General features: G+C 39.5%; 3 protein-coding genes across 5 annotated transcripts in view; 1 reads left to right on the forward strand and 2 right to left on the reverse strand.

Annotated features, from left to right (window-relative positions):
• obscna (obscurin, cytoskeletal calmodulin and titin-interacting RhoGEF a) overlaps positions 1-2,484 on the reverse strand; it is a 38,327-nt gene extending 35,843 nt beyond the window's left edge. For both annotated transcript variants that reach the window (XM_085774394.1, XM_085774393.1), the window contains exons 1-4: positions 2,259-2,484; positions 1,277-1,389; positions 906-1,172; positions 155-316 (exon numbers count right to left, since the gene is read on the reverse strand). In XM_085774394.1, coding sequence (XP_085630520.1) covers positions 155-316; positions 906-1,172; positions 1,277-1,316 — 469 coding nt within the window. In that variant the 5' untranslated portion in view covers positions 1,317-1,389; positions 2,259-2,484. The remainder of the gene's footprint in view (positions 1-154; positions 317-905; positions 1,173-1,276; positions 1,390-2,258) is intronic.
• A 2,241-nt stretch (positions 2,485-4,725) lies between these two features.
• Positions 4,726-11,053, reverse strand: LOC146988748 (dynein regulatory complex subunit 11). Its single transcript, XM_085774395.1, has 19 exons — positions 10,915-11,053; positions 9,516-9,843; positions 9,289-9,408; positions 8,935-9,117; positions 8,762-8,833; positions 8,302-8,507; positions 8,113-8,197; positions 7,914-8,015; positions 7,731-7,806; positions 7,468-7,574; positions 7,206-7,292; positions 7,068-7,129; positions 6,870-6,952; positions 6,523-6,630; positions 6,220-6,419; positions 5,817-5,903; positions 5,538-5,715; positions 5,191-5,429; positions 4,726-5,078 (listed from the first exon to the last, which is right to left on the reverse strand). Exons 1-19 carry the CDS (start codon positions 10,923-10,925, stop codon positions 4,968-4,970), a joined length of 2,445 nt encoding a protein of 814 aa, XP_085630521.1. The 5' UTR covers positions 10,926-11,053; the 3' UTR covers positions 4,726-4,967.
• Positions 11,054-12,179: 1,126 nt separating this feature from the next.
• On the forward strand, positions 12,180-24,974 carry alkal1 (ALK and LTK ligand 1). Of its 2 annotated transcripts, XM_085774399.1 has the most exons (6): positions 12,184-12,906; positions 13,222-13,503; positions 16,053-16,106; positions 16,790-16,873; positions 21,887-21,960; positions 24,461-24,974. In XM_085774399.1, the coding sequence occupies exons 2-5, from the start codon at positions 13,233-13,235 to the stop codon at positions 21,949-21,951; spliced, it is 474 nt and encodes a 157-aa protein (XP_085630525.1). In that variant the 5' UTR covers positions 12,184-12,906; positions 13,222-13,232; the 3' UTR covers positions 21,952-21,960; positions 24,461-24,974. The 2 variants fall into 2 exon arrangements, with proteins under 2 accessions (XP_085630526.1, XP_085630525.1); XM_085774400.1 differs by lacking the exon at positions 21,887-21,960 and having other exon boundaries at positions 12,180-12,906.
• Positions 24,975-26,181: the final 1,207 nt, after the last annotated feature.

The following is a 26,181-nucleotide window of genomic DNA, read 5'->3' on the forward strand; positions in this document are numbered from 1 at the left end:
CCCATGTTTTTTTTTCTTATATATTTATACCCAGGAACCCTCTTTTACAACCACTGTATCACTCAAACACACAGCAAGTTGACCAGAGTATGAAGCAAGCATTGTGGAGGATTAGGCATTAGTTTCTGCAAAGCTCATGTGGTTTGTCACTTGCCCTGGTGTCTGATCTTGATGTTCTCCCCAGGTCGGATCCTGCAGTCGTCTCTGTACCACCGGCCCTCCACATCCACCTGGTTGACCTCACACTGGAAGTTCACAGATTGCCGCTCCATTGTGTCTACATCCTCTAGCTCCTTCACTATGTGGATGTCCCTAGCTGGCAGAAGATATTAAGATGCTCTTAACTTTGATACACGGTAATCGTGTTTTTTGTTTATTTACTCTAATAGTGCTGGAAAAAAATGGTTTATGTATTGAGAGTCAAGTCTACAGCAGCACCGGTTGATATGAGAGAATTGGACAAATTGAAATGTTGATCTGATGGTGATGTCAGCTGACAAGACAGATGGATCAAAGCTATTATAATTCATTTGAATACATTGTTTGGTAACCATGGATGTCTGTGCAAACATTTGTGACAATTAATCCACCAGTTGTGGAGATAAGGAGGCCAACCAATACAATGACACAGCCAAGAGCCCTGCCACCAGCACAGTTAATACACACACAGTAACAGCCTTGTTTATGTGTTCATTTATAATTGTATACATGAATCAGTCTTTTTGGAATAGTAAATAATGTATTATAGATGTCTTGCGCTGTTACTTGGTAAGATTAGACTTAATAAGGTTATGGTTATCCCATCCCATGAAAATTTCGGCCTTTGTCAGATCTTGACATATGTATGTGGACACAAATCGAGTGTCGTGACCATGGAGGTAATTTCTTCTGTCTGGTTATCTTACCTTTAACACTAAGTTGGCCTGAGGTCTGAATGCCATTAGCCTGAAAACAGAACAGGCCAGCATCTCCTAGAGCCACCCTATTCAGTGTCAGGGAGTGTTTCTTCCCATTCATGCTGATAAGACATTTGGGCTTTGACTTGAGTTGCATCCCATTCTTAGTCCACACACCCTCGATGTAGGCCAAGTTGAGCATCACCTCAAAGGTGCAGCTCTCGCACTCAGACACCTCCACATCCTCCAAACCCTTCACTACCTGCAGCCGGTTCTCTGGAAAACAAACACACATACCATATGCACATTCAGATCTCGTTCTCATTCAGACTGATAGAACAATGCTGAAAAGTACAGGTGTGAATAAGAAGAACACTTACTTGCAGCAGCTATTATTCCTCCAGGTTTGTTGTCCCCCATGTCTGCTGTTCTCCTCTCGAGTGTGAATTGGAAATCTTTGCTTTTTACCACACAAATCACAGAAGGGCTAAAACTATAATAAAATTTGAAAAAATACATATCAGGTAATGTCTCTAGCTAAGAAGATAACTTCTAATCCTCTTATGAATATTTGGCCCTGCCATGAAGCTTCCGTCAACTCATTCACATTGACACTGGCATTCAGTATTTTTTTTTTTTTTTAGGTAAACTGCAGACAGAATCTAGTAAATGACTTGTTGCAGTGTATACCCTGCACTTTCTATAACCAAATGTTGCAAATGACAAAGAAATTCCTCTCTCCCTGCTAATGAAAACATAAACCACTGCGTCCAAAAGGGGAACACAGGCCTATCAAAATGGATACACATGACAACGCTCTCGTATGGCTGATCCCTGTGATGGCGTGCCAATCCTCCTCAGTAAGGAAGAGCAAAGTAATCTCTGTCACCTCACTTGGCTGAGCTCAGCACCACCAATATAGACTCAGCTGTGATGCCGTCTCTAACGTTCTGTATGCACTGAACTAAGAGAAAAGAGAACCTTTACAGATAAATATGAGAGCAGTGAAAGCTGCCAATTACTAAACTGATTGATATGATATTTGAGATGCTTAAACTGTCATTACCTACCAGCTAAAATGATATTTTCATGATGCATCACACGGTGACACTAAATATGCTAACAATTATCTCAATGTATCTAAATTACCATTAGAGGCCTGTATTTACCCATGATAATTTGCATAACGTTTCATAAGACATTTCCTAATGCAATTGTGCAATACAAGTCTCAAATTAGTTAAAAAAAAAAAAGTTCTATTAACATCATCAATACTAACCTCTACCCTGGTTCTGTGAATGTTTGCAAACTACTCAAAGAAGAAATGAAAAGATAAACAACCAAAATAGAACTAGAACGTACCAGATCACTTGATGTACCCACTCTAGAAAGAAAACATCCTTCCATATTCTCCTGTTGCACCAATGCCCTTCACCTAAAAACAGCTGGATGAAACATCCGCCATAGCAGATCTGTCCCGGTCTTGTTTTGTTTATCACAAAGCCCTTAAGATTTACAACAAATGCTCAGCCAAAGGAGAACTTGCCCAGATTTGCAAACTGCGTCCCAGCAACCAAAGCAGACAGCCTATAGCGCTTTCTAGTCTTCCTTTTTTTTTTTTTTTTCTCTTCGCTGTGATGGAGCACAGTGCTGAACAGCTGACATATCTCTCCCCACATACTAACCTCCAAAATAGCCTTCTGTCAGTATGAGGGCAAAGATAGCTTTGGCTTGAATGGTGTGAGGCAACTCAATGCCCATCATCAATCGAACTACAAAAACAATCAAATGTATACAATAGGCTTAGTGTGTTTGATGGTTTTCTTATATGCACGAATGAGAGAGACACAAGCACAAATTATTTGAAGGCATTTGAGTCGGTGAAGGTTCAAGTTACCTTCGCATAGCATGACAGTGTAGGTCAGTGAACTGTATTATTTGTACTGTCTACAGATGAATGTGCCATTTTATACACAGTCAAACTCATTACCCACCAGGTTACTCGCACTTTGATCTCAGGCCTTTTCATTCTACACAATTTACAGCCGATGAAGTTTAATCACATGCTCTTTACAATACTGACCCATATCTGTCAGAGTCCTAGACTTCAGGTCAGATAGATCAAAGTCTGTCTACTCTTCAGGGAGTTTCCACTAATGCCACGGTTGAAAGGTCACAAAAGCTTAAGCGATATTAAGCTCATATTTCAGCAGGTCATCACTAGTGAGTGAAAACATTAAAGCCCTTACAAATGGACCTGGCCATTTGTAAAATAGAGAAATCCCTCTATAACAGGAGTTTGAATGCTATCGGACTAAAAAGCACAAAACCCAGCAGCCATGCAGTGCAAATGTCAATTTAACCTAAGAGCTGGTTAATGCCAATCAATCTTCCTCTAGCTCCTCCTTCTACATCATATGTTGGACTACGGTCGTCGTCATTTTGTGGGGTTCCCTCATCCAGCCATCCAGACAGAACAAAGCCAGCACTGCCCATTATTGTGTTCATGTCAGTTTGACAGACAGCCCCATGTGCCACTGAGCACCCCTAAGTCCAGTGAAACTCTATCAACAGAATAATCTCTGTGCCGTCCAGCTGGGGCACACAAAACAACTTGTCGTCACCAAGTGGGGAATGGTGGCCTACAGAAGCAAACCAGTCTCACTTTTCAAGTCTCCAGTAGCCCATGCATTACAAAGCTTTTAACGGTTTCCTTTGACACATGAGTATGATACAATAAACAACCACCAGTTTTGGTACATGTAAAGAATTTTTAGTTATGCATTCACAACTGAACGTTTTATATTTTAGTGGGTTAAAATGTTGGATAGGCCTACTTTATGGCTTTTTGATACTGGTGTCAAAATTATATGGGAAAAGAATAGTCCCTTAACCACGTCCTTCAATACTGAAGACAGCAAGCAGATCATTTCATCTTCAAATGTGGGCCTTCATATGTGCAGCATCTTATTGATGGTGCACATAGGCTAAAAATAGAGAAATGTTAAAAGAACCAAGGCAATGCGAGGATGTGTTGAGTGAATTTAGAACTTGACAAAACAGCTGAACACTCCACCTAAGCCTCTGAAGCCATGAATGGAAACACTCCCCCTCCTGTGTGTCACATTTCCTCATGTCCAGAGTCTCCTCACCTGACAGCAGCCATAATGAAGAAATACAGGAATGCCCAAAACATATTGTATATCACGGTGCAAACAAGGGCCTACAGTTGTCATCTAATAATGCGTCCAGACTAGGTGACGCACAAAAATATTTCACCCTGGTGTTGCATATAAGACTGTGATCATAGTGTTATTTCCATGAGCAACATCCCATGTGAAGTATTCATAACTGTATCTGAAGTTGTAAGTGTCATAGCCAGGCAGCTATAGCCACACAGTAAAAATGTTGGGTGCCCTTGACTGAAGCAAACAATTAACAGATAATCTCTGCATGTCTAATGTCTAAAAATATTTCTACAGTACAGTCTGTTAACTACAGCCATAGGAGTATGTCCTACAGAGCTGTGTCACTGAATTTATTTTAGATCACATTCAAGAAGATAGTTTGGTTGGTGACATACAAGTGGCTTTGACGGGCAGTACAGTAAGTATGACAAAGATTAAAGCATCACATAAAATGTTGTATGCAGTGCTGGGATTCAGTTAGGGACAACACAAATTGAAAGGCCACCTATGTACTTATTATTAGAGGAACTCCTTAATCTGATCACAAGACAGGCGTTCGCACCTTTCTGTATAAACTGTACAAATTCCCACTTGTAGAATGTGAGCTGTGGTGATCTGTCTCCTTTAGCTAAGTTTTAACAATTTCATTACGTTTGCATCATATTATCTACCATTGCAACTAAAACAGGCATTTCTTAAATAAGTGTTCTCAAATAAGTAAAACTTGTTTTCCTGGTCTAGGAAAATTTGCTTTTTATTCATTCAAATTCTATTCATTTTGTAAGGAGACAGTGAGACAATGCTGTCCTCATTAGGATTAATTCATATACAAGCTTCAATAAATACAACAACATTAAGCTGCGACTAAAAGAGTGTGACAAACTTATTTTTTCCCTTTCTTTGCATCTTTGCCTTTCACTGGAGCCTCTTCTTCTTCCTTTCCTGTGGCAGCCTTAATCCTCTTTTTTCCCAATGGGGTCTTCGCATACCAGCTCTGGTGGCACAAAAGGAAGAATAAAGAGACATGTTAAGATTAAAACAGATGAAATAATCACAGTGGTTAAAATGTAACAATGAATATGTTAAATATGACATAGCCACTGTACTTTAAGGGCCTCTTCCTCTTCCTGAAACACTGGGTCAAACTTGGCTAATGGAGCTACAAACTCAGCAGCAGTCAGAGGTCTTTTTGCCTGCTGAAGGATGCGACGCTTGGTGATAACACTCTGGATGACCTGGATCATGTGACCTGGGGTGTAGCCATCAGAAATCTTGGCAAGAGAGCTCAGGTCCAGGGCCTTGGTTATCTCACCTCCCTGTTTTTGAATCAGTTGCTTCCACAAGACTGAAGACAAATACAGTCAGGAAAGCAATTATTCATAGCATTTAGTAGAGAATACCACCATCAGAGGTTTCAAAACAAAAATGTCTCTTATATTGTGTCTTTACTTACTGTATCTTGAGCCATAGTCGGGTCTTGGGATAAGGATGATTTTGCTGTACATTTTGCAGAGTGACTTAATATCAGCACTCACAGGGTCTTTAGTTGTTCCTATGATCAGAACACGGTCTTCCCCTTTGATCAATTTCAGGCACTTGGGCAAATCCTTCTTCAACCGCTTAGGGTCTAACTATTAACACACATAACAGTTAAGATCACCATGTGACTGAATAACTCAAACATTAGTACAACATAATGATGCAACCCAGTCTTCACGATGCTCAGGAATACCTCTTTTTCTTCTTTGGGAACTTTCTTATAGAACATTTTCTCTGCGTCTCCAATCCATATAACTGAAGGCTGCAGCAGTCTCGCAACCTGTGTGAAGATAATATGAGAAACAGAATTTTTATTTTCTGGAAGAGTCAACATGTGTGACACAGCAAAATGTTATGCTAAGATTACCATGTAATAAAGTTACCTAACATTGCTATTACATTACAACGAGCAGCCTTACATACCACCAACATCTCTAAGTGTATTAGGCATTACGCACACAAATACAATGTGTAAAGTTTATGCTGACGTTTTTTAGATAGAGAGTATGATCTAAAAGAAAGATATCATTCCTGATAGCAGTTATTCAACAAACTTGAAAATTAGTGCTACTATCACACACTTCATTGTGTCTCACCTTAAAGACAATGTGCAGCATCATGGCAAGGCCACTCTTGCCTGGATACTTTCCTATTGTGTTCAGAGGTGACAGATCGAACAGGTTGGCACCTGTCTCTTGGCAGATTGCATGGACCAACATCTTCTTACCTACGCCTCCCGGCCCAGTTAGTAGGATGGCCTTTATCAGCGGAGCCTTCTCATGTACTACCTGAGAGCCTATGAACAACACATATCTCATATCCTCTCTGCAAACAAATTTGAGCTTTATTCATTTATTTATTTTAAAAAGTGACTTTAACTTTGACTGTAACTTTCATACCTAATGGTAGAATCGCATACAAAGTCAAGACTTGTCGCACATCTGACAGTGCCGGCATGGGCTCGATGTCATTTTGCCTCAGTGTTGTCCCAAGGTAGCTATAGTCACCTAGGAACAGGGGTATTTACAGCAGCAGTTCATTGTGATCACGGTGTTCTAGCAATCACAAACCAGAAGAGGGCAGCACATGACTACATACAACATATCAGGACTATACAAAGTTCTGCAGTGTAACAACACATCAACTACAATCACATTAAAAACTCACATCAATTATGATCGCATGACAGACGAAAGACAAAAAAGCTGTGAAAGTTGACGGACACAAATAATATACAAAATCTTACCCAGGTAATCCTGCAGCCCAACATTATTTGCCTTTTTCAACAATCCTTGCTCCACCAGCTCCTGACAGAGAGACTCAAGAGTCCTGCAGATGTGAATAAATGATGTAATTGTTTCTCCATTTGTCCGTTGTAATTCTGTGGTGAGAATAATTTACTTTTAATTAAATTCATTCAAGTACAGGTTTTATGAGACCTCACCGATCAGCTGTCAGATCTTTCTCCTTTTTCTTCTTCTTCCCACTTTTAGATCCTTTCTTTTTCTGTGGCATGAACAAATACTATCAGGAAACAGCTCATGGAAATCAATGTGCATTCTGACCACTGCCAATTTAGTACCTTTGCATTTCCTTTGGTTTTGCCACCCTTGTCTTTATCCACAGCTAACTTCCAATCAGCCAGCTCTTGTCTCATCTGCTCATCTACCTGATACAAGCATAAAAAAAAATGCTACTACTTTAAACACCAGTGTCTGGGATACTGAATTGGCCAAACCCTTAACAGTGTAACGGCAACTTGTAAACAACACCCTGCAGTTTAATTAGCACATAAAAATTAGAGTGCTTGCTTTGTGTTTTTTATATTTTGTAGTCAGCATCACCTTCAGTCGAATTTCTGCTTCAATGACTTTCCGCTTTTCTTCTTTGATCAGCTCCACCTCATGCCTCTGGCTGAAATTATTTGACTCATCGCGGGTTTTCCAAACATCTGAGGATGAAAAACAGTTATTTCAACTTGTATCAGAAATTAGTTATGAAGGTGAAGTTACTATAGGCTGAACGGTGGCAACTGGCCAGCTATTTAAACAACAAACTCTCAAAGTGGTGTTAACAACATAACATCTTCACTTTTCTTTAAGCATACCTATGTAGGTTTTGTTTTCCACTTCCAAGTCTGGCAGAAATGCTGAAGGTAGCATCTTCAAACCTGCCTCCTCTTCCTGTAGGGCCAAAGTCAAGCCCAAAAGTTACATTGGTTCACTCTGTGCAATACAAAGGAGTGAAACAAGCTACAGGAATTTGATTGAAATCTACTTAAAAAACTTACTTCTTCTTCTTTCCCCTTGTCCTTCTTTCCCTTTTCCTCCTTTCCTCCTTTTGGTTTGTTGTCAGATTCCAACTCTTCCTTTTCAGCAATTTCTTCCATTAACTTAAAAAGATAAATGTATAGCAAACCGCTTAATTCTTCTGCAAAAAACTGAAAAAGTATGCAATGAACCATACATCTGACTAAGGGTGAATTTCACCTGCTGAGGGGTTTTTTCTTCAAAAATAAGAGCTGAGCCACCATCCTCTTCTTCAGGGTAGTCTGGAAATGATCCTGTAGCATCACTGTTTACAACACACGCACAGGAAAAAGTGTGAACTACGTAACACATGTCAATGTGTAAATATTGCATTATCATAGTAAAATGACCTTCTCTGCGTCACCTTACCGGCATTCAATGAACCACTGTCGGATTTGGTCTTTCATTGTCTTGCTCATGTCATGACCCTCCACATCTTGAAGTTGTTTTGTGATGGCTTCTATTGACTTTTGGTAGTCTTCCTCATGCTCCTCCTGTTTAATTCGTGTGGAAGATTGCGACGCCTGGGCAGTGATTTCTGCAGGGCGTGACTCCAGGTATTGCGGCTCCATGACCTGAGATGGGAGTGAAGAAACATTGTGTAACCAAAAATCTTTGACTGACTCAAGAAAAGAAAAAATAAGGAACAGGAAAGTTTCTTTAAGCAATGAAAGGTTAAAAAAAATACTAGTTTGACTGTGTTAACTTAAACACAAGTAAAACAATGGATGAAGGATACAGATGAATATTTGGTATGTAGCTTTACATACTTAAATCAGAGGTACTGATGGCACAGTTAAAGACAATAAGAAAAACTGATGATACGCACCATTCCCAGAAAAATCATTTCTTCCAACCGAGCAATCTTTACCCTCTTCCTCTCAATGTAGCCTCTCCACACCTACAAATCATATTCAACCAGTCTTTCAGCATGAAAACTGACACAATGGTGTGGAGGTGGAGAAAATGGTATATAGTACTTCAGTGTTGATAAAAGATGACCTTTTGAATGCAGACTGCAGCTGATTCGGTGTTAACTGCTCCAGAGTCCTTGCTCCTGTACATCCTGTTCATATTTCTGCTCTCTTCATTCAACTTTGCTCTCAGACGTCCTTGGCGTGCCCTCTCCACCACTTGGATTATCTTAATTGCCTCCTCTTGACTCATGTCCTTGACCATTAGAGGCTGTAGGGACAATAGAAATCAGTGGATAAAATGACACTGAAACCTGTCATCATTTAATAAAATACAACAAATAATGAATCAAAACCATGATCATTTTGGTTTTCCTAATGCAAATTGTTTTTGTATTTACCAAAACATGTCAGATGGATACACATGACTGTCTCAACTCACCTCTGGGCTTTCAGTAACCTCCACCATTTTGAGGATTTCTGTGAGCATTGTCCTTTGTTTTTGAAGTTCCATGTTGCGGTCAGTGATGTAATAGCGAGGGATAGGAATCTCAAGGTCTGCCTAAAGTGACAACATTGAAAATTGTTGTTGAGATATGAAGGGTATCACTGATAATAATTCAGTCTAACTATATTCACATCTCAGAAAAAAAAAGAAAAGAAACTCACAGGTCTGAGCTTTAAGTCGTGAAGGACATCATCCATGTAGTGGTATTCCGAAAATTCTTTTTCCACCATTTCATTCTTCAGCTCTAACACTCTGCCTATCACACCATCAAGAGTCGCACGAATAAGTCGTCTCTTCTGGGGTTGGACCACCTGGTCATAGACCTTCTGCAGTTTTCTGAGGATTTGAATGTAGCGCACATAAAGCACAGCCAGGCGCTGGAAGAACACCACCCTGTCCTTTTCTGGCTTTGGGGGTTCGGCAGGCAGCTCCTCAGTTAGCAGACGGCTCAACTCTAACTGGGCTTCTGCCCACAGCTCGTTGTATGCCCTGGAGAAGTAGGAGCAGTCTTTTTTTGTTTCTTTTGTGTTGTGTCCTTGAATGCAATTTTTCTGTCATTAAACAGTCATCAGGTGTCCATATAAATACTGAAAGAAACTCTTGGTTTTTGCAAATACTCCATCCATTGTGGTCATTAAAATAGGTAATAGAGGACCTCAGTTGTTCTTGTTCTGAGCAAATGTGTTTTCAAAAATTCCAAATCAGGCATCAGTATTTTTTGTTGTGGATATTTTTCTAGGGTATAGTCCTTCCTAGTGTTATAAAATCTCCTTGTTTCCAAAGAGCTAAGCTGCAATGGAGAGGTAGTATCAAAAAAGCACATTTTACATTTCAAAAACTATGACCGTACTACCTATTCACTTGACATGATAACTGAAACAGCTAAAGCTGAAACAGCTAAAGCCTCATAAAAACTTATAATTAAATAAATTAACAGGGCTGAAGATGTGCTCCAACCTCTCACTTACATTACTGGTCAGTGTGCACAGGAGGAGTGTTACAGCAAGATGAACCTATGAACCTATGTATTTACAATGATATGGACTTTTTTTTTTGTCGGGGGGGGGGGTATATTTATAAATATTTATAAATAATGACAATTAAAAAAAACTGTCAGGAACAAGAGTAACAGAGCAGTGAATTCAAAGGGCAACAAAGCCAACACATATCAACCATGGATGTATTAAAAGAGGAGCCACAGTCAATGAGGTCTGATTAAGTGGCAATATCACCCACGTCATTCTTGTAGCCATAGTTAGTTCCCACTGCCACCTTGCTGCAATAAACCAGGTATGGAAAACTTTACAATACATTACGTTATTTACTAATGTAGCTTTGCTCATTACAGTGATGCTTTCAAAGGTAAGTATTATTTCTAAAGTATTATCTTTAACTTTTACGTCCACAGTGTAAAAATACAATTTTACAACTTTAACACTGCCGGAGTTATTTGCACGAAACCAGCTAACTATAACTAGCTTAACTGACATGATGAGCTAACGTTACACGAGGGCATTCGCTGACTGTTCATAACCAGCGGGTGTGTTTACTTGGAGTTACCTTTGCGACATGTCTCTGCGTCCGGAGAAAGGAACAGCTTTCAGCCCTCTGTTATTAAACAAACAAACAAGTGACAGAGAGGAAATGTTGTTTAAAAAGCCACAGCGCGTCTAACTTGAGGTTAGCTTTAGCGAGTTGGGGGGGGGGGGGGGAAACCATAGGAACAAACTCAGCCGTCTCCATAGTAACAGTGACTCCGGAAGTTGCCTGACATCCATGCTTGTTACTAAATAGATTTTTTTTTAAGTGGAAATCACTCACAATGCTGTTTTTACACTTGTACTTTAATGAAATACTATCTATTATAAATACTGATACTAATACTAGTATACTTTAATTATTCCATGTTGTAAACTGTGTTCCTAACATCTATTGAATGTCTGCCCGTCCTCTTATAAATACAGTCTATGGTCCTGGGTGAGGGATCCGTGCTCTACTCACCCTGAGGTTTCTCCAATATTTCCCTGTTAAAAGGGTTTTCTTGTGAGTTTTTCAGTCAGTCGATGAGAGGGTCCAAGGGCGGAGGATGTTGTTAAATGATGCTGTGTAAAAAGACAAACTATTTGTAACCCCCTCCCCCCCCTTTTTTTTTTTTTTTTTTTACATCTATTGATACAAATAAAATTGCCCTGCCTTGCCTAATACTAATAAGGTTAAGTTGCGGTAAGTTAAACTTTATTCACCCCCAAGGGGAAATTGATTGTCACAGCAGCATTCTATTAAAGAGAAATAACAGATAAATATATCTAGCTATATCATGAACTAGGCTATAGCTATAAAATGTACAAAATATATTAAAAACCTAAATACTAACGTTAATACTATAAATACTAATATTACCCTACTGGTTCCAGTCTTTTTTAAAGAAAAAACATATACATGGGAGTGTATGTTTGTGTGCACTTTTGTTTATTCGTCTACTACGTCTCTGACCCACATCACCGAGCAACAAGTGACACCACCAGGTGACGCTCTTCCTGTTAGCAAAGAAGCGGCTCTTGTGATGTGCAATAATGTAATGGGATGCATGTAAAGTGCAATTGCTATGTATTACTGCAAAAACTTGAGTACATGACTCAATCTCTGCACATATACATATGGAGCTGTATTTCCCACTGTTAAATGACAAGTGAAAATATGATAAGCAGACTTCATGCGTTCAGTAATTATTATTCGTTTACAGTATAGGCTACTTTTTTGTCTTTAAAGGAGTGACTTAGACTATTGAGCAACAGTCTACTAACTTTTCGTACTCCCTTTTCAAATGCATCTTTAAATGTACGCTACCATGAAGTGTCGTATTTCTTAAAAGCTCTATCACAATTATAGGGTTTCTGTTCAAGGGTGGAAAACATCCGGATGGCTGCTCCTGGAGGCGCATTCTCTGCAGCGCTTAGGCGGTCACAAGACTTGGACATCGGTGAACAAAAATATCGACACGCTGACAGGTCAGCTAGAAGCTTACAGGCCCACTGTTTCTTCTCTTCTCCGCGTCCAACATCCAACAAGTTGCTCCATTTGGAAAACTACTTTCTTGCGCACAGCCGCGCCAAGGTCTTTGTCCTATTATTTTGTTTTTTGTTTTTTCAATGGAAATTTTAGTGGCGCTCTTTCTTAAACACGAAACCATTACTCTGTCTGGAAAGGGGGTAGTTGATATCTGAAGTTTAATAGCCCATTTAATACTTCAACTGGTGATGTTAGTGTGCGTAAAGGAGGGGCGCATGCCAAAGTGAGCGAATGCCACTGGAAGAAATTTGCACCAAAGATGTCAACATTGCTTTACCACCCACTCGAAATCGATTGTATTACCTTCAAGAAGGTGGCTGCTCGTATAAATAGGGACGCATTATTTCAAGAAAGACGGTGGTGAGCACAATCTGCTGGCTGTTCTCCCTCGCTCCTGTCGGGAACTACAGACAACGCCTGGAAGAATTTGCTCAAGACAACTGTGTCCACTCCGGGACATAAGCATCTTTAACGCCCAAACTAGTAAGTCTGAAGTTAGATTAACTATATTTGTATTGCCCAGGTTTTAAACTAGGACACACTGCTGCGAAGACTATTTATTGGTGATGAAGTCCACTTTTAGAAGCCCTGTATGTTGCCTCTGACATGTTTTTTTCTTTTTCTTTAATTATTGGAGAGTCAAGGATCTTAAATGGCAATGTTAAAAATCTGTATCAAGCACAGTTTATATCGTTATCTTTTGTTTAAGTAAAATAAATAGGATGCTTGTTTTAGCTACTTTATTGAAACACTGTCTGCAACTCCTGTGTGACAAAACTTATTTGCTTATGTTTTCAGACAGTGAAGTCATGCAGGTGGAGAGGAAATGGCACATATTGTTGACTATCTTTTTTCTGCTCATCACCTCGGGCCAGTGCATGGACAGCAAGGAGGTCAAGCAGAAAGAGAGAAGGACCCTTTTGGATCTAATCTTACAGGTTATCAGAGACAGCCAGCAACGAGAGAAACCTGTCTCCAGGCGCTGTAGCAGTGGACTCTTCACTTCAGCCCAAGACATGAAGTTCTCCTCCCGTGAAAAGCCTTTCTATGTTCCAAGACTGGATAACAGTAGACTCATAGGTAAGCTGATAAGATTTATTTTTAGGTCCTGATGATGAAAGCATAATCCCCATTTTACTGTGGGAGACAGCTGTCAATGGTCTGGTCTGTGCTGTACATCTTATTTAGGAGCCTTATTATTTAGTCTGGCTGAATGCAACTCGGTGTATTCCTGATAATGAAAAAAATATGAAACAGAAAATTAGGTTTGCCTGTTCATATATGGTATTTGGCAAGACTTCACTGAAAAGACAAAGTATCCAGATCCTTCTGTCCTCAAATGTCCACCCAGTTCTAAGTGGATATAGCCTACTATATTATTGCAGGTATGCCTCATCTGTGTAGGACAAAGAGGTAATGTCATAGTTGGCGTATGTATTTCTAAGAGACACCGTTTCACCGTGTGCCTTGAACATGTCGCTCCCACACTCAAGCTGTGATTGACTGATGAACAGAGACGTGGATAGGTGCTATGAATTCATGTAGGAGGAGCATCGACACACCAAACTTGTGAATGATTCATTCAGTATGATTCACTGTGGAATCTTCAAGATGAATGAGGCCCCACCCCCACCCACCACCCACCCCACTACACACACACACACACACACATACATACAATACATGATGGCAACCCAGAAAACATCTCCAACCACAATCAACACGGAGCAAAGCTGTGCTGTGTCATATCCATGTAACGTGCAGTCCAACATCACAGTCCTTGTTTCTCAAACTCTGCTTTTGACCACAATTGTAGAATGAGACTAATATCAGTCCCACTAAAATTAAATCTTTCATGAATCATTTCTCTGAACTAAATGGTACTGAAGTCTCTGACAAGTGATGATGTGCTTTTTGTTGCTTTGCTGTTATTGGCCTAAATAAAACATTATGTCCAGATTTAAGCCATTTGAGTAAATCTTTGATACATATCTCTTCAATTAGCTGAGATCCAAGACAGAAGTTTTGCACAAGTCAAACTGTATTAAAGAAAAGGTACCCAGAAAACCCTTTTATGTATAGTTGCTGTTTTTATTGTAGCAACAGATAAAGTTAGGGTGCAGTCCAGGATAGAAACGTGCAGTAGGAGTTTATTATGCTCCAAGTCAAGATAATGTGTTGGGTACTGCAATTTCTGAGCCTCTCTACCATCACTATCAATTAGATCATGTTTTCAAGTTGTTACACAGGCGTCGTGCAGCTCAAAGTCTTGTCCGCAGCTTATGCAATTGGAAAAGTACCTTTCTCAGACCACTGACTGGATGGAATTTATCTTTTTGAGGATATTAAAAGCAGCATATTAGCAACTGGTGCGTGTGACACTACCAAAGATCCGTGGTCACGCAAGGATAGATGCTTTAGATGCAATGAGGAGGAAGTTGAAGAAACATCTGTGAACCCAGTGATGCCTTCATTGATGCGTTCTTATAGTTGTCCTTGTCCCTGTGTTTTTCCTCAGAAGCCATAGCTATGTCATCAAAATGACAGCTATGACAAGACATCAACAAAATGGGCTGTATCTGTTACATTTTCTCGTTTTATACATATTCCATAAGGAACGAGCTTCAGAACAGGCTGTATCTGTTACGTTTTCTCATTTTATACATATTCCATAAAGAATGAGCTTCAGAACGGCTGCGTTAGACTTTTGTATTTTATTGTTGTTGACACACATTTCAGTCTGGCAACGATGTACAATACACAGAGCTAGTGTAGTGAAACAACATTATCTGACTTTGTGTAATCCTGACTGCAACTTGTCACTCTTCACACTTCACTTTTTGGTTTGATGGCACCATTGACTCTTACATTTCATGAGAAGAGGTTAAAAATGTTATTCCAACTTTATGGGCAACAGTGTATAGGGTGGTTTGTTTTGGCCTTGCTGTGTATCTGGACTTTGAAAGTATTTAAAATAAATTCCTGTGATTGCTTTCAAATTGGCAAAATTGTTATCAATCATATTATTGCTTCATCTCATTGCACTTAAATACAGTCACAGCATTACATGTTCCTGGGGCTGGGGGCTAATGTAATGTTAGCTGAGTAGCTACTTGCATGGACTTATTCTGAAGAGCATTAAACCCCCATACAATAATCTCTTTAGCCTGTTAGCATGGGCAATGTGTTACCAGACAGCTGTATGTTTTGGCTGTCTGGACACTGAGTACATAGGGGTTACCTGACGCCCATCCTGACCCAGGCCTTTATGGAATAATGGGAAGGTGTAGATACAATATGCTGAAGCTACGATGAAAAACATTCAAATGATTACCGCAGCAAGTGCAGTGAAGTACTTCCTTCTTCTCATCACCTGGTGCCAGTGTATGAGATGAGTGCATGTCAGTAATTATGATGTCCATAATGATAACCAAGGGTCTTAATTTCATGAAATAATCATCCAGCTTCTTTTTAATCTGAACTATTTATTTTTACCCTAACAATTATTGCAGTTCAGGCTGATTTCTACATTGATGGTCATATTCATCACGATTACTTTGTAGCCTTTGGAGAGTGGTCAGCTGTTGCAAAATATTGACTGACAAGCTAACAGTGATTCTCTCTTCCAGAAATTGTTCCTCGAGATGTAAACATGAAAGACAAATTTATTCAGCATTTCACAGGTAAGAAAATTGTCATCAAAGACAGTATCCAAGTGCAAAGTTCCAGCCTTGATTTTATTTTGTTCTGTCCTTTCCAGATATTGCAAAAATTGTTTTATCTGGCAAACATATTTTAGAGCATATTTGGCACTTTTCCCATGTAACTTTTGGCTGGAAGTTTTCAGTTTTGCCCCTTTGAGAAAACAATTTTCATTCCTGTAAGACATCATACAGTATGCTTTAAAGGCATAGAAAGCTTTGTAAATACTGGCATTGCTGTGGGTCAGAAGAGGGTTGCTTAGCTGTAGGGCTGTAGTACAGAGAAACAGCACATGGTTTGAGGCCAACAGATTTAAGTTGAAGGCAGTGCAAGGTTAAGCTGATTATTTGTCTCAGGACCTATGAGTAGACTTCATTATTGGTGTGAAAATCTAGAAGCTTAAATGTTGGCGCAGAAATACTAAGGTGATTATAATTGAAGACTCACTTCTTGTGTTCACTAAGGCCAGTTGAACCCTGACTCCCTAATCATGGCTGCTGTTGTGCACTGTTCACTTTCACTTTGTGATTTGTGTTATCAGTTGATTACTTACAGTACATACTCTGTGTTTGTAGTGTGGCTATACTAGCAGATTGGATGATGAGGAAATTACCAATCCCTTGAAATCTATTCCATTTTGACTGATGAGACCTTTTCTATTAAGCAGGACCAGTGAAGTTCTCGTCGGAGTGCAGAACACACTTTCATAGACTTTATCACAACACAAGGGATTGCTCAAGACCAGCATGTATGTATGCCTTTTTTTTCTCATGTTGCTTTTTTATAATGTGCTCAATGTCTGATCTGTCAACATTCATTATCATAAGACTTAGACCTTAAATGCTCTCAAATCAAATTTAAATCTAAATTAGGCAATATTAGAATCAGTTTGTGGGTTGGTTGTTTGCCATTGTCAATCACATATTGTTAAACCACAGCTAACCTCTATGAGTGCTTTTATTGATTTGGAATGGCAAATCATTGTGAAGTAAGGAAATGTGTAGGTTTTGATTAATGTGGCCCGATCTGAGGTGTGTAGACAGGATTTTGATAATTGCCTTTCCTAAGTAGATAAAAGCAACAGTGGTTTCCAACTTCTTTGGCATATCACCATTTATTTCCGACCCATTGGCCTTGTAAGAGGTTGCATATTTCTGTGATTTGCAAGCACTTAAACCAAAGAGGGATGTTCCCCTCATGGATTGTTTTAGAATCATGAAGATGTAAAACTAGCCAGTATTTCATAATAAAAAAAGCAAATATTAGAAAAATATGTGTAGCAGAATATGTTTATTTCCTTTTTTCAGTGTTGTTTATCAGTACTCCTTCACATTTATCGTGCAACCCATGTTGAAGGTCCCAAACCCCAGGTTGAGAACTGCTAACAGAAACACCCAGTGCTGTAACCTCAGGTTGCAAACTGAAGGATCAATCCTTCCTTCTGGGATGTTTACATTTGGGAATTAAGAAAATGACGTCAAGCAGACATTGGAGAGTGATTGCAGACAATGTTAACTTGTTACAGATGGATATCTGTTTAGCTAGTCTTGCCTTTACTGTGGACAGAGAGAATAAGAGACAGAGGCCCCTCTTTTATATGCTGCATCCTGTATCCCTGATACAGTTAAGTAAGCACCACAGCACCAAGACAGACTTAAAGCATTTTTATTATTGTCTGGTTGTGATATTCAGTAGACAGTTTGGTTTAAGCCAGGAGACACAGTGGACCAGTACAAATGACAACTCAGTCACAATCATGATTCACATGCCTGTTTGATAGAATGACGTAAATAATTGTTGTATGCAACGTACAGTATATGGCTCATTTCTCATGTTAATTTAGCTGCAAATCATATTAGACAAATGACTGCATATTTCACATGCAGAGCATGATATTGGAACATTAACCCTCAGTTTGCATTATGCAACACCTCTCTTCTTATATCTTTAAATTTTTTCTTATCTGACTTTGACAGTGTCACTGAACAGGCACTGTCATGTGCTCATTACTATGTGATGGTTTGTTATTTTTGGTTCCAAGAGCAAGTACAGACACAGATAGCTGGTATTAGGCGGATTTAAGGAAAGGAATGGTGTGGGACAATGGAGAAGTTGGCAAGTGAAGGCAAGAATCTGGTCAGAGTGTGAATTACTGTATCTGGCTGGAGTTGTGCAGTTTGAGTGTGCAGCTGAGGCAGCATGGAAGGCAAAGGCTGGCTGTTGGCTGATTGTAGGCAGAAGGGAAAACCAAATCTCCTTTTAGAATCAACAATGCAGAAGAGGTTGACCTGCATTAACAACTGTGCTACTTGGGAAAAAGGGTTAGGCCATGAATGGAGACACTGGTGAGTGAGTGACAATCAAGGTCTTGATTGGGCTGCTCCATGTCCATTAGTTTAGTATAGTAGTTTAGTTCCTTTAGTGTGGTAACTGTAAGAAACACTGGTGTTGATGAAGAGAACTGAGCTCTGGCATAATGACACAATCTTTGGCAGAAGACAACCTAGGGACAGGGATGAAATGCATTCTTTTAGAAAAAGGAACAACCATAATCAAGATGCATGTGTTACTTTTGGAAGGTGGCCAGGCAGTGGCAAATCCACAGATGTGGGACTAGGGGCAGCTGGAAATGCAGAGGGTTTAAAAAGAGAGAGGTTGTTGGAAAGCCTTCCTACAGGCAGGCACAGTAGGCTTGGGTCTCTTGAGACATGGCTGCCCACCATAAGCATTATTTAATGAAGGTCAAAGTGTGATGGTAACCAGGGTGACTGAGAAGTTTGTAGGAATGTCCCTACTATAATTAGACACCAGCAGACAGCTGACACACACTATCTAGGTTTGGTATGAACACTGCACCTCCCAGGTGAGGAACCCAAGTTACAGAGGCCACCACACAGGGAGCTGAGAGAATGGTTTTAGGGTCAGGGATGGAATGGTGAGAAAGGGCATCTGGTTATATGAACCTGGACAATGGGTCAAAGTGAAATTAAACCTCTGCAAGAGTAAAGTCAATCAGATGGACAAAGTAGAAGATGGTAACTGGAGGAAAGAGTGGTGATGGCCCCCAAAAGCCTGGCAGACAGCCTTCCTAGGAACCAAGAAAGCTTACTGAGGTCACACAAAGTCCACACTTTTAAGAAGTTTGTTTTCCAGGGGACAACAGAGCCCTAACATGACATGCTGAAGGTGTCCGTCAATGTTCCATTAGACGGTGAGGGTGTTGTCCAGAAATTTGAAGATGAAGTGGTTAAAGCAGAAGTAAGCGATCTGGTCATTTTGGCTAACTTCTTGTCAGCCGATGGAGTTAGCAGACCCCGTCCTAGTCCCTACGTCACCACATTCACGCGCATCCCTTGGCTGCACACACAGAGAGGACCGCCCCTTTATGCCGTTCTCTCTCCTCATTGTATAAAGGTTGTAGGATACAAGGAAAGTTTTCTCCTCGGTTTACAGCAGAGCAGATTGACTGACAGACCCGTGTTTCAGACCAAACACTCTTTATAAGTGATTTCTATCGGAAGATATAACTATTTAAGACTTATATTAACACAAATATTCCGCTTACTTCTGCTTTAAGCATGTCTTGGAGTCATTATTGATTATAGCTTGGGACACAGCTAGGCCACTGATAAGGCTGAAGGGCATGACGAAATGTTGAAAATGGCCAAGTGGTTCTTGAAAGCCGTTTTCTATTTGTCTCCTTCTCGAATGAGAATGAGGTAGTAGACATTTGGTAGACCCAGGTTTGAGAAGACTGTGGCACTACTGAGATTCTCAGAACCAATAAAAATGTTTTGGATTGCCATGTCCTCTCAGCCAAAGAAATCTATACAGGGCAGAGAGAGTGAGGTTTTTTCTCCACAGAAAACAAACCCGTTCCCAAAGAGAAGCAGATTATACCAGCTAGAGAGTCGTGAATATATTTTTCCATGGCTTCTCTGTCAGGCCAGGAGAGAGGCGCCAGGGAGCAGATCTAAGACACAGTCATTTGGGTCCATGTTGACGCAGGCCTAAGGCTGTATGCTGAATACTCCATACGTCACGATATTCAGAGGTAACCATTGAGGATTGGTTCCCACTGAGGGGGAAGTGACAGATGAGAATGCAAGAAACACTCTAACAACCTTTCAAATTCATCGGTCTATGTGGGGATTGTTTGTTTTAAGCAGAGGCATGGGTGAAACTAACTGAGCATGGAGAAAGAAGATGACAAATAACTGAATAGACTCATGATGATTTTCTGCCAGATTGAGATTTAGAGGGACTGGACCATAAGGGATGCTTGCCAAAAGCTTACCATCTAGGGCGTTAACTTGTCTCGTCTTTAGGGACTGGAAGGGGCTCAAGAAAGGATTGAGCTTGGGCAACACAACAGAAATCAGTTAAGTTGTCATCTACCTCTAAATGCACCAGAATTTGAAGGGGAGATCAAGTTGTGGTGGCACAGCATAGAGGTTATAAACTGCATGCAGGCCAAAGCTGTGTAAATGATCATCAAGACCCTTCCAGTCAGTGAGCCTTTTGGCAGAAGGGTACAGCAGTGATGATATGAGCAGCTTGGCCATAAAATATGCCACCACCTTTGATACAGCACTGGCACTTTATAGAGCAGAGGCTAGCTTTACCCATATGCATTAGTTCATCTTAGATTAGTTGGGGAGAATAAGTGAGTGGAGGAGTAATGGGGGGACTTTAGTCAGGACTGGCCCAAGGGACCAATCTGGAATGAAAACAGGAGATGAAGGCTTGTGGGCAGCCATACTTCTCAATGGCATTCAGAAAGGTGATAATACAACAAGCTGGAAGTGGGTATTGTCACTTGGTGCATTTGGCCACTGTCTTGTAATGCATGCATTGGTAGGTAAGGAATAATGTCCACTACTTATATATAGCTGTATTATGTGGTCCAGACTACACCACCAGGTGTGCTTAAAAAAATAAATCTGTCATCCAAGTGGTCCAATTGTTCTGTGATGTTTTTTTTATTTTAAGAGCTATGAAGCCAATGCAGTATTATATGAATTTAATTAAAGGAGAAAGCAGCAAGCAAAGGCAGGAGACTGGCTGGAGGGTGAGGCCGGGAATGGCTGAGTCCGGCTGGATGTTTGCAGCTTGAGATTGAGCAGCTGAGATGGCGTGGGAGGCAGAGGCTGGCTGCAGGCTGGCACGGGAATGCTAAACACAGGAAAACACTTGTTAGAATTTAGCAACAAGTATTAGAAGATCACTCGATAGTGAATGGCCAAGAGCATATCTACCATGTTGTAGACTAAGCAACTTGCCAATGAGTAGAAAGGAAAACCAGGTTTTTTAAACTGTGAGGTGATGAGATGATTAGCAGCAGGTGTAGAGTCAAGCCAGGAGCCAAGCAAGTGAAGCCACGCCCATGGCCATACACATACACACACACACACACACACACCACACCCAGACACACACACAGGCAAATGAGAGGGGAGGACAAACGGGGAGAACAGGGAAACACACATGGGAAGAAGCTGGACTAGTAGCAGAGTCATGCCGCAGTATTTAGTGCTTAGTGAACAACATGTAGCCTACATTAGTTTTGTTTTTAAAAACACTTAAAAAAAATCACCTAACCTGAATTGATATCTAGAAACTTAAATATATATATATATTTCTACTACATTTACTGCCAGTCTTTAGGAATCAAACTTCTTTGAGATGCAAATTTTGGGACTTATACTACAAGGGTGTCATGATGTTAACATGTTAATGGCCTTTTTCCCACTTTTTTCAGATTACAAAAGATGTGCAAGATTGCTAACACGATTAGCAATGAGTCCACTCTGCATGCAATCGTAGATATTGTATGTAAGTAAACAACTTTTAATCTCTTTTTGGGAGGGGGTTCAGTGTGCAGTACACACATAATAACTCTAAATTCTTGTCAGCCTCACCTAATGTGTCAATGTCAATGTGTCAATAAATTTGTATGCATACATTTATTATATTTTTTTCTCAGCATGAGGTGGAAGAATTTCTTTGTTGCTCTTGGTCAGATTTATTTCTAAATTGTGTTTGATGTGCAACTGGAGAAAACTGATGCTTGTATAATCAGAAACATATCTGTAGTACATCTGTCTGAAATTTGTATGCTTTAAGAATATAGTATTACTTAGTGTTGGACACGCTGAAACACTTGGTGCTGGTTGGCTGAAGTTGACTCACATATCAGTTTCATCACATGTTAGAGATGTAGAGAGTGACAGAGAGAAGAGAAACAAACTGATTTCACACATCCATATCTCTGGAAATCATGATGATAGAAATGCACAGTACAACATACAATTCATTTTATAGAGCAAATGTATGACACAGCCAGATGGTATGGTCAGTAATTGTAGACCTAGTGTATCTTTCGCACTCTGCTGCAAGAACGTCACAAGTACTACGTACTACGTATACAGTATGTCTTTCCATTGTCCCTTAATTATTAGTGTGATCACCCTCCTTTTATCATTCGAAGAAAATGGCCTGCAAGAAATAACGTGTCTGATAATGATGAACTGTTATCTTGCAGCATTTACACATGGTAACTATTTAGGGTTGCAGCTAACCATTATTCTTATTATGGGTTAATCTGTTGAGTATTTTTTAAGATCAGTCAGGTTTTAGAAAGTAATAAAATATTTTGCTTCACAGTCTCCCAGAGCCCATGATGTCTTCAGCAGTCTTTTGTAGTCTGACCAACAGTTCAAAATTTAGAGTTAAGTTCTAAATAATATAAAACAGACAAAGACATTGAAGAAGTTTGTTTTCCTTTTAATAACATTTCTGTGATTAATTGGTGGTGACTGTAGTGCATTGGTTTGACTAATTAATTAGATTAGACTGGTATTGGGCAATAGTTTCTTTATACACCTATACTCACTGTATACAGTAATTACAAATTTGTGAAAACTCCTTTGTGGTTGTGGTACCACTGGAGTCAGAAGGTGATTATTTCTGAACTGGAAATTAGTTTTTCAGTACAATTACAATTATGTCTTATATGTTACGTTCTTTATATTATTATCTTTTATTGAAAAGTGGCCCTTTACATTTGTCCGCTATCTCTTTTGCCCACTGTCATGAAATTATTGCCTCCTGACCATTACCCCCAAAGCCTTTTATAAACATTATATTTGTATAGGTGAGTTTAAAGGAGCTATATGTTTTGCTACACGGTCAATGTTATTATTAACAGTTAACAGTTATTATTAACAGTGAGAATATTCACAGGCATTATTAACAGTTGTTTACTTACCAGCGGAGAATCTAGTCAAGCTTCATTTCCCTTTACTCACCAACAGCTGTCTCTTGCTGTGGAAAGCAACTGTCATTCTTGGCTTTTGTTTTGCTTCTATTTCTTTCTTTCTTCTGTGTGGAAGAAGTAGTGCTGCTCAGAGCACATATTATAATTTCTTGTTTTGTAAATGCCACGATGGCTGAAGCTCTTGGCTAGTGAACATACAACCTCTTCCCAGCAAGAAACCACATTTGGTGGCAGAGAAACCTTACATATAGCTTCTTTAAAACTTGCATTTCATAAGAGGAAATGCATAATCTGGGAGCAAAGTAAGAAAAGTAGAACAAAATGGAAAGGAGTAGATCATGGTGTATTGTTTCTGTTTTCTTAACAGACCAATTGTTATTGCCAGAAACACTTTTATGTGCTCCTTACGCTAACAGCAAAGCTAAGTATAGCCTAGCTGTTAGACAAAGGAAAAACTTCGTCAGTGGAGTCATTTTGGGCACAGTCACAGTCATTGTCATCCCTTTGTTAAGGTGATCTTCAATGACAGCAGGTCTGATGTGTTCACTGCCGTCTAGTCCTTAATCCAACAAGAGTAAAAGCATATGCTCTCAGTCAAAGCAATTAGGTCTAGCTGGTAAGTGATTGCTGCGAAAGAGCTCAGTGGCTATTTTGTGGCATAGGACTTATGGTGATTAGCAAAATTGAGGAGGCTGACACATTCTCAGGTATTCAGTTTCTCAAGTGAATCAGATAATAAGATCCTGTCTGCACCGTTCTGAGAATTATGATAAATGTATGTCACAAACGAGGGACTTTTGAAGGCATATTAAGTGATTCATTATATAATCACCCTGAGCATTTCTGAATGAGCTTAGACACGACATCGTGGAATGCCAGTAATGGCAGGAAAGTAATGACCGTCTTTAGAAGCTGACAACATGACTTTCAAAGAAAGTATGAGATGTCAAGATGTGACTTTGCCAATATTGGACAGAGGACTTTTTAAAAAATACAGACACTGCTCTTGTTTAACCCTAATCATCTATCATTTTTCTTTTTTTAATTTCTTTTCAGGTTTCAAAATAATGAAAGAGGGATCAATGTGTTGCCAAGGAAGTGCCTTCAAATCCACAGCAGTCATATGAACATTGTTGTGTTTAAAGTGTTTCTATTTTTGTTGTTCTTGTTGTCATTACTGAAAATGCTGATGGACCTTGCTGGTTGTATTTGAATGGATTTGCTTTTTATTTTAATGTACCTGTATGTACCATGTATTTGTAAGGAAACATTAATTTAATATTAAATACACCTATTTATTGAAAGGGTATGTATATAATAATTACACAATCATTAAAATCTGATTATTTTTGGTTATAAAATGTATATTTTAAAGAGAGGGAGTTTTTCTCTTTTTTTCCTCCCCATATATTATGTCCTCTTCACTATTACGCTGATATTATATGAAAGATTTTTCACGCTGTCTTCATTACATTTTTTTGGCACTTGAGTGATTGTTGACAATGAGAACATTATGGAATGACAACAGTGGTGATAATGCACTGCAGTATTGAACAATAAAGAATATTGAAGCACAGCATATTTTGATATTATTGGAAACATGGGGAAACGGGGGAAATATAAGGAGGAATCAGAGTTGGATATGGAGCCCTTTAGACACAGGCGGTAAGATGGGTGTGACTGCCAATGCATACTGTGTAGTAGACTACTTATTGAAAAGATGCCAAGTGTGTGTGGTCTTTTCATACTTAGAAGCCCAGTCACAGTATTGGGTGAGAAAAATGCACACAGCTCAGAGTCATTAAAATTTCTATTTTAAAAAAAACTATAGAAAACTGGGTTTCATTATGACTTTGCTGCAGAGGGAATACATTTTTCTTCTCTCTCTGGCTTGAGCATATGTGTTTAAATTTTCAGCGCCCTACTGATGTAGTCTCCTCTGTCCCTGCTCCTCTGAGCAGGTGTTACCATTACTGATTTCCTTCCTCTAACTGCAGCTCATTGCAAAATTTCTGGCAGAGCTTTGTGTTTGTCTCTGGCAATCACACACTCAGTCATAGCTGTCAGATATCTTAGACTCTTGGACTTGTTAGACTGTTGAGCAATTTAAGCTGAGCAGAGCTGAATATAGGCTACATTGGATAAGACCTGTAAACACTCAGTGAACTCCTGAAGTAATCACATGTGCAAAGCATTTTAAATGTTTGTAGTTTTCTATGGAGATTGTGTAAATTGTGTAAAATACTTTAATGTAAGTGGATAATCCCAGTTTTATTTCCCTCTTGAAAGCAACTTTCTGCCTCTGAGAAGGCTTAGTAAATTGTTTTGGCAAGAGTGTCTTGAGCAGCTGACAAATGTAGTTGAGGAAGCACAAACTTTAAAACAAATTTCTTCCCGATCATTGAAGTCCAATGGATGAAATGTGCCTGACATTACAGATCTTGAGCCTCAGCCCACGTGTTACAAGTTTGAGTAAACTGGCTGAAATCTAATACACAGCGAGCATTATGGCCAGCTTGTCTTGTATTCGTGCCAGACAAGAAAAGTGTTTATTTTCTCTCAAAAGATCTAGCATGTTCACCGTCAGGCTTTGTAAATGGAAAATAGCTAACACTGTGTATAAGAATTTGAAGACATCCAAACAAGCAGAGCAGTCATTTCCTCAGTGACTGCCTAACTGCAGAGCTGTCCATTTAATTAAAATAATTGATAATTGTCGATAGTTAAAAGGGCTTTAAATTAATTACCCTTACAGTAACAAAGTCCTGACAAAATAA

This window comes from Trachurus japonicus, chromosome 4 (assembly GCF_045865225.1).
Source record: "Trachurus japonicus isolate A0001 chromosome 4, Traja_1.0".
NCBI lineage: Eukaryota > Metazoa > Chordata > Actinopteri > Carangiformes > Carangidae > Trachurus > Trachurus japonicus.

Coding starts and splice junctions, on each gene's coding strand:
- LOC146988748 (XM_085774395.1), bottom strand. Junction 9,118..9,288: donor AGGTTACTGAAAGCCCAGAG/GTGAGTTGAGAC, acceptor TTGTCCCTACAG/CCTCTAATGGTCAAGGACAT. Junction 7,807..7,913: donor ACAAGGGGAAAGAAGAAGAA/GTAAGTTTTTTA, acceptor TTGGCCCTACAG/GAAGAGGAGGCAGGTTTGAA.
- alkal1 (XM_085774400.1), top strand. CDS start 13,233: ATGCAGGTGGAGAGGAAATGGCACATATTGTTGACTATCTTTTTTCTG. Junction 16,107..16,789: donor ATTTATTCAGCATTTCACAG/GTAAGAAAATTG, acceptor TTTTCTATTAAG/CAGGACCAGTGAAGTTCTCG. Junction 16,874..24,460: donor GGATTGCTCAAGACCAGCAT/GTATGTATGCCT, acceptor ATTTCTTTTCAG/GTTTCAAAATAATGAAAGAG.